This window comes from Copadichromis virginalis, linkage group LG10 (genome assembly GCF_057382275.1).
Source record: "Copadichromis virginalis isolate Kocher_CV1m ecotype Utaka linkage group LG10, C_Virginalis_male_GT1.1, whole genome shotgun sequence".
Classification (NCBI taxonomy): domain Eukaryota; kingdom Metazoa; phylum Chordata; class Actinopteri; order Cichliformes; family Cichlidae; genus Copadichromis; species Copadichromis virginalis.
In genome coordinates, this window is record NC_140627.1 from 16,198,922 (window position 1) to 16,208,874 (window position 9,953).

General features: G+C 42.8%; 1 protein-coding gene and 1 pseudogene across 2 annotated transcripts; one reads left to right on the forward strand and one right to left on the reverse strand.

Moving 5' to 3' along the window:
- Nucleotides 1-454: 454 nt before the first annotated feature.
- LOC146700132 (U11/U12 small nuclear ribonucleoprotein 35 kDa protein pseudogene) lies at nucleotides 455-2,354 on the forward strand (annotated as a pseudogene).
- Nucleotides 2,355-2,881: 527 nt separating this feature from the next.
- LOC146700133 (uncharacterized) lies at nucleotides 2,882-8,103 on the reverse strand. Of its 2 annotated transcripts, XM_085470208.1 has the most exons (8): nucleotides 6,865-8,103; nucleotides 6,365-6,669; nucleotides 6,163-6,271; nucleotides 5,357-5,438; nucleotides 5,060-5,124; nucleotides 4,126-4,248; nucleotides 3,217-3,427; nucleotides 2,882-3,128 (listed from the first exon to the last, which is right to left on the reverse strand). In XM_085470208.1, exons 1-8 carry the CDS (start codon nucleotides 8,033-8,035, stop codon nucleotides 3,029-3,031), a joined length of 2,166 nt encoding a protein of 721 aa, XP_085326334.1. In that variant the 5' UTR covers nucleotides 8,036-8,103; the 3' UTR covers nucleotides 2,882-3,028. The 2 variants fall into 2 exon arrangements, with proteins under 2 accessions (XP_085326334.1, XP_085326333.1); XM_085470207.1 differs by lacking the exons at nucleotides 2,882-3,128; nucleotides 3,217-3,427; nucleotides 4,126-4,248; nucleotides 5,060-5,124 and adding an exon at nucleotides 5,856-5,994 and having other exon boundaries at nucleotides 5,377-5,753.
- Nucleotides 8,104-9,953: the final 1,850 nt, after the last annotated feature.

Sequence of the window (9,953 nt, forward strand, 5' to 3'; positions counted from 1 at the left end):
GACTGTCGATGGTATGGTATAGCTGTGAGGGTTTTGTGTACAAGATAAATGCACATTTGAGAGTTCTGTGGTGTAGCTAAAAAAGACTGACCTACAGAGATGTGAAAAAAGCGGCATTCAAATAAGTCATTCCTTGCCATATTAATCAGGGAGTACATACACTGACAGGATGCTGTGACTCTCACAGTGAGGGAATCAGGTTGGGCTCTAATATTTTTTCTAGCAATGTCCGATTCAGTCTAACATCTGTAAAAGTTTTAAGGCACTTTCCACCAGCACTGTCAAAAAGAATTATGGAAGAATGATTTGTAGAATCAAGGAATCGGTGTCCTGGTTGCACATGCTAGACCAATGGCTTAATAACACAACAATGCTATTGCCTTTAATCTGTCACTATCTATGCTATTGATTATGGTGTAATTATATAAAAAAAAAATTTTTTTAAAGTGACAGTATTGTGCAATGAATAAAAAGTTTTATTTATAAACTTTTTATTTTTATAAAAAGTATTATTTATTATTAATAATAATTAACCTTACTTCATACTTGCAAATTTGTCGACTGATGCTATAATTAATCTACGTTATCTATTTTTAATTTAAGTTTTAAGTTGGTCTAAGTATCTTAGCACAGCGGAACTCTAGTATCCTTAGTCGGGCGAGTAGGGGGACTTTAAAATGTGACACACTGGACCCCGTTTCATTACGGAATGTTTTTGTTGATGCACTTGGAAGAGTGAATAGATTCAGCGGTACTGGTGTGGTTTAACGCGTAATTGGCGACTAATGCAGAGAAATATTAGCCCTGAAAACTGTTTGTAAAGCCCGCCAGTCTCCTGTGCCATCGTTCTAGTTTAAAATGGCTGACTGGAGTCCGATAGCGAAGGTGTACGACCCGCTGAAAGCTGGTAGCATCGACGGCACAGACGTGGAACCCCATGATCGAGCGGTCTGGAGGGCCATGGGTGCCCGGTACAAGCCCAACAAAGGCGTCGTTGGAGACCCACTGCTCACGCTTTTTGTGTCCCGCTTGAACCCACAGACCACCGAAGATAAACTACACAAAGTGTTCTCTAAGTACGGAGACATCCAGCGGCTCCGGCTGGTCCGGGACATTGTCACGGGTTTCTCCAAAGGATATGCCTTCATTGAGTACAAAGAGGAGCGATCTGTGGTCCGGGCCCGCCGGGACGCCAACAAGCTGGTGGTCGACCAGCATGAAGTGTTCGTGGATTTTGAGCAAGAGAGGACTCTTAAAGGATGGGTGCCGCGGCGGCTCGGCGGCGGGCTTGGAGGGAAAAAGGAATCCGGACAGCTGCGGTTCGGCGGCAGGGACAGGCCTTTCCGTAAACCCATCAATCTCGGGGTAGACCCGGTGCAGGAACGAGGTGGTGGTGGTGGAGGGAGGGAGTGGGACAGACCAAGCGGGAGAGCCAGAGACGATCGGGACCGACACAGAACAGCAGAGTGGGGCAACAGAGGAAGGAGAGATGACCGGGACAGAGGCCGAGAGTGGGATGACCGCAGGCACGGAGACAGGAGCAGGCACCGGGACCGGAGATGAAGCATGTGGCTGCACTTCAGCACTTCAGCTTTCAAAGGAGGACAGTGAATGAGTGTGTGACTTGGATAACTGTTTGTGTGAAAGGTTACTTTTTTGTATGCTGATATTCTTCAGATTGTACTGTATGGTAATCAGGACTCTGCCTGTGGCTGTCATATTCAGTTCTTCTCAGGGAAGTCTCAGGAATGACAAAGTAGGGTTGTTGTGTTTTGTTGGGGGTTTTTTTTTTTTACAAGTCTTTATTCTAGCGAAAAAATTACAATACGGGTGGTGTCCAGCCAAATGAGACTTACATCCATCATGTCAAACATGAGCGCCAGCAGCCAGAATCACTGCTTAAGAGTCCAATTGGATTGCTTTGGGAAATCGGAACTGTACTTTTATACAGTTATCATAAATATTATTACCCCACATATACAATTCAAATTTTATTTCTTGCAATTTAAGTCCCAACAGACTTTTTTCCCCATTTACTACAGAATGTTGTTTATCATGTAGATAAACTGAGACAAACAAAACTGCATTTCTTTTTCTGATATTAAGATATTCCAGGGATTAAATGCATAGTTAAACTTCTTTTCACTGACAGAAAGGGAAGTTTCGCTGGTCCGGCCCACTCAAGGTCAAAGGCTATATGTGACTCGCAATGTAAAATGAGTTTGCAGTTTTGTTTTGTTTTTAAAAAAGCATAAGTTTAAGAGCACATTGTCAGCCCCATTTCTTTAAAAAAAAAAAAAAGTAAATCAGATTATATCATAAACAATAAAATTCGTCATTGTTTTGAAATCTAAGGTGTTACTGTTTGTCAAAGTGCTGCAACATGTTTAAGATTTCCCAAGTTGGGTTGTTTTCCAGTGTAGCCTCATGTGACCCCTGTTTTCAGAGTTGGTAATGATGTGTTGTGCAAGATTTATACTTGAGGGAAGAAAACTCAGTATTCAAACACATTTACTCCTTTTTCCATATACATGCAACTCAGGAATTTGAATCAAATGCTTACTCAGCTCTTACTCAGCCATCTGATCCTCGGTCCTGCCCAGTGAGGTCAATCAGCTTTCAGTTATGGGTCACTGGGTGGATTCTTAAACTGTGCACAAGTATTTCTGAAGTCATCAATATGAAAGATGACGGGAAATGAATCTCTTATTTCATTAAAAGGTAATTCTCTAATGTACCAGAAAAAAACAAGAGGCAGAACTGACTTTTATTTCCAAGTATGTTCTGAGTAGTAAGCTGTCAATTGTAGTGTTATTTATACGAAGAGACAATGAAGTTAGTGCAAACACATATACGTCAAACACACTGAAAACTGAGGCTTTTTTCCACTGGTTTGTGTTTATTACTGTATGATTATTGGGAATACATGCTGGGACAAGACAAATTTCAAGCATTTGTTAAATATGACTTTGACATTTAATATTAATCATGCATGTATGCAAACATGCAAGATGATTTCCACTGCCACTTAGAAGTCATGCTTAGCTGGTCTTTGCCTTCCACCGTACCCGACATTCACGATGGGCCAGCCTGGGTAAGTCTCTCTTTGGACCGTGCTGAAGTTGATCCTGTGAATCAGAAGAATCAGAGCACGCAGACACAGAGTAGCTGCTCCCTACATGAAGGACACTGTGATGATGATAAACCTGCTCTCACCTGAACGCAGGGTTGATGCCAATGTTGTCAGGCTGCGGGAAAGCAGGTGTCCGCCTCCTGTGGCAGGAGGATGGGGGAGGGAAGTCTTTCTGATACTGAGACTGCATCTGGGCTGTTTCCTGTTCGTTTTTTGCTGCTGCTGACATGTGATCACGGTTGCCTTCTTGCTCATTCCCTCTCACTTCTCTGTCCTCGCGTCTGTTTCCTCTTCCTGTTTATCATGAGGATGCAGGAGGAGAATGGTGAGATTCCTGTTGTGTGTTACAGCCTGCTGAAGGGTAATCAGAACTTTGCTAAAGGCAGAATTTCATCAACAGTAATCACACTTTCCATAAATAAACTTTCTTACTTTCTTGATCATACTACATGTATTACACTATTTGCTTTTTTCATTTTAATCTTGAGAGAATAATACTTTATACATAAATGAGATGAAATGTTCTTATGAATATAAATCATTTGCTTTGGATGTCGCAGAGCTGTGTGAAGGACACGGGAACACATACACAAATAATTACTGCTGAGGGCAATCCAATCCTGTGTCTGTGAGTAAGAGTGGCAGGAATTTCACTGCACAGCAGAGAAAACAATATCACTCCTCCAGATGCTCTGTGTCTATAACAGCATTTTCACATTTAACCTTATATGGTCTTTCTTATGTTCTATTTGAGGTATTAAATACTTTATTACAGTGTTTTTCAGTTTAATGGCAGTGTAGGGTTTTTTTTTAATCTAAGCTTTAATCACAAAATCACCTTTATAATCTCTACCATCTCTGCCTTCTCACTCATAGCACACTGCCCAAACCATTTCCAAGACACACACATGCACTGAACAGAAAGCCACAGCCTTGCGTGCACTGTGCCATCATAAATGAGTCTTATCTTTATACAGACATGATGAGTTTACTCTCTAGGGTGAGCCAAGTCTGTTGACCTTTGCCTGGATCTTGGTCTGGGATAGGCCTGAAGCAGAAAGCCTCACGTGATGTGGTCTCCATCTTAGCAGGTGTGTCCGGGTAGAGGAGGAATCCTAAAAAGGGTGAAACGTAGACTGTTGACTCTTGTTCCCCTTTTTTAACCCACTACTTTGGAGTGATTCCAGTTAAATCAAATCAAATCAAATCACTTTTATTGTCACATCACATGTGCAGGTACATTGGTACAGCACATGTGAGTGAAATTCTTGTGTGCGAGCTTCACAAGCAACAGAGTTGTGCAAAATACAATAATGTAAACAAGCAAAACACAAGAATGGCTACATCTGAAACTAATAAATATATGTACAATATATAATAGTATATGCATTTCTGGATGTGTATACTAAATATTTTCCTACGTGTGTGTGTGTGTGTGTGTGTGTGTGTGTGTGTGTGTGTGTGTGTGTGTGTGTGTGTGTGTGTGTGTGTGTACACATATTTTACAAGTTTCACAGTTTCTGAAATCTTTCCAGTTAGGTCTCTTTTTCACAGCTTGTTTACTTTGCATATAAATTCTATAAAATATGCGTAATGGCAGTGACAATTAATCATTCACACAGACCTGATTTTTGTGACAACAAAACAAAGTTTTATTTCTGTCTGTTTATTTAGTGATGTGCACCGAGATTAAAGCGAGATCAGAAATAATGACGGTAATTTTGAATCCTTTTGTTATTTCTTGACTAGGACATTGTTTCTATTTCTGTTTTACTCTTTTCAGTGTTTGAACTTTCTTTCTTTTTTTCCTTTGCCACTGAGCTTTTTTTGCAAACACTAATTTAGATGATTAAAGCTGACAGTGGAGGATTTGAGAGCATAAGTAACTTTATCTGTTGCTGGTATGAAGGAGCAGCAGGACTTTACCTGCCACTGTTGGTGGTTCGCCCCTTTTTATCCTCTGGTAGCGTTTCTGTTCAAAACCATTTGACCTGCAAGACACAAATAAAATAACCCTATTAATTATGATACGACAAGCTAAAAGGCCAAAGACAATCCATTCAATTAGGCGCAAATTTAATATAGACGTGGAAAAAAATGATCACAATTTCTTTACCATTAATGTGCAAAATGACAAACTGATGTGTGTATTAAAAACATTCAATATTAAACTACAGTTCTGTCCTCAACAGTTTTCCTCTGTCACCGATGCACAAACTCTACCTGTCAACTCCGTCCCAGCGGTACCCCGGTGGAATATTGAACCGGTTTGGAGGTGGAGCAGGGCCTTTATATCGAGGTTTCTCTACAAAAACTCAAAACAAACATACAAATAAATAAAAATACAAACAGTAGCAAAAACAAAACTGCTGCTATTTAAAAGCTTCTTACAAGGATTGACCTGGTGAAATAAAATAAAGTCATAAATAAAATAAAACATATGTAATGTTAAACATCTTGTGTTTTTGTGCCACGGTCCTTTTTACGCCTGCGCATTGCAGCCATAGGATCGCCTTCTCTTTCCTGTTCTCTCAACATGCGGTCAAGATCCTCAAGTGGCTTAAGGGCTTCGCGCAGCGCTTCCTTAAGTTTCTGGTGATGCATCTGGATCTGTGCCAACCTATACATACATTTTAACATAAACCATTGAACCACTTTTATAATTTTTTATGTGGATATAATCACATAAACTGTGATATTTGAAATGATCATGCACATTTACCGTTTTCCCCACTGAGCGTATTTCTCGTCTGTTGCCGCTTTTTCACCAGCTTTCTTTTTCTGTTCATTTCTCTCTGAATTCAGATCCCTGCTTTTGCCACTTTTGTCTCTGAAAATCGTCTGAGCGTTACGCGATTCATCTGGTCAAAGGGGATGAATGGGTAAGTATGTAGAAACTTCATTATTTAATTTTAGGACTAAATAAAATACGACAATATAGATGATAAGCTGAAATGAGATGCAAAGCTGTATGAAGCTCTTCAATCAATGGGTGTAAAAAAATCTTAAGAGAGAAAAGTTGATGAAACCTTCAAGTGGCTGATTGTGTTTTTCTCTGCGTCTGTTCTCCTTTTGCTCTTTCCTTAGAATGTCCACAGAAACCAGGCCTGCCTTTCCACCAGATAGCATCCTTTGGCCCTGGTTATAAAAAAAAAAAAGACAATTGAAAAATATAACATTTGAGTGAAATCAGATTTGACATTAATCTTTGTTCCAACACAGTCTGCTTACCTGTGACTGGCCTGGCCTACGAGGTGGTGACAAATCTCCATCCGAGTCCCTTCCACTCGGTGGCTGCCCCCTGGGTGGAGACTGGTCAGAGTCTGAGCCCCGTTTAGTTTTTGAGGGCCTCCTTGGGGGAGATTGGTCGGAGTCTGAGGCGTTTCCCTTCAGGGGCCTTTTCCTCGGGGGAGACGGATCCGAGTCTGAATCATGTCTATTCTGACCCTTCTTAGCCACCGCTGACCGATGAGGATCCGGTGAGCGTTTTTTACTTAACAAGGATGAGCTGAGCTTGCTTTTGTTGGAGGCTGAATCTGACAAAGACACAGTTAATTTCTTATTTTCATTTTGTAATGCCTTTTGAACAAAAATTAAAGATTTATTATTAGATCAAGCTATGTCTTTAAAATAAATTTCAATTCAAAACTCATGTTAAATGGGTCTCTGCTTTTTACTTTTATTCATATGCCACACCAGATTCCACTTTACAATTTAAATGGATCACTGACCTTTACTTTGCATTTTTTCTGACTTTCCTGAACACTGTCTTGGTGGTGACAAGTCTGGGGAGTCATGGCGTCTTCTCCTGGGAGGAGAGACATCTGGAGAGTCATGACGTCTTCTCCTGGGAGGAGAGACATCTGGAGAGTCGTGACGTCTTCTCTTGGGAGGAGAGACATCTGGAGAGTCATGACGTCTTCTCCTGGGAGGAGAGACATCAGGAGAGTCGTGACGTCTTCTCCTGGGAGGAGAGACATCAGGAGAGTCGTGACGTCTTCTCTTGGGAGGAGAGACATCTGGAGAGTTGTGATGTCTAGTCCTGGGAGGAGAGACATCTGGAGAGTCGTGAGGTCTTCTCCTGGGAGGAGAGACATCTGGAGAGTCGTGAGGTCTAGTCCTGTGAGGAGAGACATCTGGAGAGTCATGACGTCTTCTCTTGGGAGGAGAGACAACAGGAGAGTCGTGACGTCTTCTCTTGGGAGGAGAGACATCTGGAGAGTCATGAGGTCTAGTCCTGGGAGGAGAGACATCTGGAGAGTCATGACGTCTTCTCCTGGGAGGAGAGACATCTGGAGAGTCGTGAGGTCTAGTCCTGGGAGGAGAGACATCTGGAGAGTCATGACGTCTTCTCCTGGGAGGAGAGACATCTGGAGAGTCGTGAGGTCTAGTCCTGGGAGGAGAGACATCAGGAGAGTCATGACGTCTTCTCCTGGGAGGAGAGACATCTGGAGAGTCATGACGTCTTCTCCTGGGAGGAGAGACATCTGGAGAGTCGTGACGTCTTCTCCTGGGAGGAGAGACATCAGGAGAGTCATGACGTCTTCTCCTGGGAGGAGAGACATCTGGAGAGTCGTGACGTCTTCTCCTGGGAGGAGAGACATCTGGAGAGTCATGACGTCTTCTCCTGGGAGGAGAGACATCTGGAGAGTCGTGACGTCTTCTCCTGGGAGGAGAGACATCTGGAGAGTCATGACGTCTTCTCCTGGGAGGAGAGACATCTGGAGAGTCGTGACGTCTTCTCCTGGGAGGAGAGACATCAGGAGAGTCGTGACGTCTTGTCCTGTGAGGAGAGACATCCGGAGAGTACTTCCGACTTCTCTTTGGTGGAGAGATGTCTGGAGAGTCATGCCGGGTCTTTTTGACAGGAGAATCCTGTCCTCTTCTCTTTGAGTTAAACATCTTGTGTTTTTGTGCCACGGTCCTTTTTACGCCTGCGCATTGCAGCCATAGGATCGCCTTCTCTTTCCTGTTCTCTCAACATGCGGTCAAGATCCTCAAGTGGCTTAAGGGCTTCGCGCAGCGCTTCCTTAAGTTTCTGGTGATGCATCTGGATCTGTGCCAACCTATACATACATTTTAACATAAACCATTGAACCACTTTTATAATTTTTTATGTGGATATAATCACATAAACTGTGATATTTGAAATGATCATGCACATTTACCCTTTTCCCCACTGAGCGTATTTCTCGTCTCTTGCCGCTTTTTCACCAGCTTTCTTTTTCTGTTCATTTCTCTCTGAATCCAGATCCCTCCTTTTGCCACTTTTGTCTCTGAAAATCGCCTGAGCGTTACGCGATTCATCTGGTCAAAGGGGATGAATGGGTAAGTATGTAGAAACTTCATTATTTAATTTTAGGACTAAATAAAATACGACAATATAGATGATAAGCTGAAATGAGATGCAAAGCTGTATGAAGCTCTTCAATCAATGGGTGTAAAAAAATCTTAAGAGAGAAAAGTTGATGAAACCTTCAAGTGGCTGATTGTGTTTTTCTCTGCGTCTGTTCTCCTTTTGCTCTTTCCTTAAAATGTCCACAGAAACCAGGCCTGCCTTTCCACCAGATAGCATCCTTTGGCCCTGGTTATAAAAAAAAAAAAGACAATTGAAAAATATAACATTTGAGTGAAATCAGATTTGACATTAATCTTTGTTCCAACACAGTCTGCTTACCTGTGACTGGCCTGGCCTACGAGGTGGTGACAAATCTCCATCCGAGTCCCTTCCACTCGGTGGCTGCCCCCTGGGTGGAGACTGGTCAGAGTCTGAGCCCCGTTTAGTTTTTGAGGGCCTCCTTGGGGGAGATTGGTCGGAGTCTGAGGCGTTTCCCTTCAGGGGCCTTTTCCTCGGGGGAGACGGATCCGAGTCTGAATCATGTCTATTCTGACCCTTCTTAGCCACCGCTGACCGATGAGGATCCGGTGAGCGTTTTTTACTTAACAAGGATGAGCTGAGCTTGCTTTTGTTGGAGGCTGAATCTGACAAAGACACAGTTAATTTGTTAATTTTCATTTTGTAATGCCTTTTGGACAAAAATTAAAGATTTATTATTAGATCAAGCTATGTCTTTAAAATAAATTTCAATTCAAAACTCATGTTAAATGGGTCTCTGCTTTTTACTTTTATTCATATGCCACACCAGATTCCACTTTACAATTTAAATGGATCACTGACCTTTACTTTGCATTTTTTCTGACTTTCCTGAACACTGTCTTGGTGGTGACAAGTCTGGGGAGTCATGGCGTCTTCTCCTGGGAGGAGAGACATCTGGAGAGTCGTGACGTCTTCTCTTGGGAGGAGAGACATCTGGAGAGTCATGACGTCTTCTCCTGGGAGGAGAGACATCAGGAGAGTCGTGACGTCTTCTCTTGGGAGGAGAGACATCTGGAGAGTTGTGATGTCTAGTCCTGGGAGGAGAGACATCTGGAGAGTCATGACGTCTTCTCCTGGGAGGAGAGACATCTGGAGAGTCATGACGTCTTCTCCTGGGAGGAGAGACATCTGGAGAGTCATGACGTCTTCTCCTGGGAGGAGAGACATCTGGAGAGTCATGACGTCTTCTCCTGGGAGGAGAGACATCAGGAGAGTCGTGACGTCTTCTCTTGGGAGGAGAGACATCTGGAGAGTTGTGATGTCTAGTCCTGGGAGGAGAGACATCTGGAGAGTCATGACGTCTTCTCCTGGGAGGAGAGACATCTGGAGAGTCGTGAGGTCTAGTCCTGTGAGGAGAGACATCAGGAGAGTCGTGACGTCTTCTCCTGGGAGGAGAGACATCTGGAGAGTCGTGAGGTCTAGTCCTGTGAGGAGAGACATCTG

Coding starts and splice junctions, on each gene's coding strand:
- LOC146700133 (XM_085470208.1), bottom strand. CDS start 8,035: ATGTTTAACTCAAAGAGAAGAGGACAGGATTCTCCTGTCAAAAAGACC. Junction 6,272..6,364: donor GTAGGCCAGGCCAGTCACAG/GTAAGCAGACTG, acceptor TTTTATAACCAG/GGCCAAAGGATGCTATCTGG. Junction 5,125..5,356: donor CGCTGGGACGGAGTTGACAG/GTAGAGTTTGTG, acceptor TGTGTCTTGCAG/GTCAAATGGTTTTGAACAGA.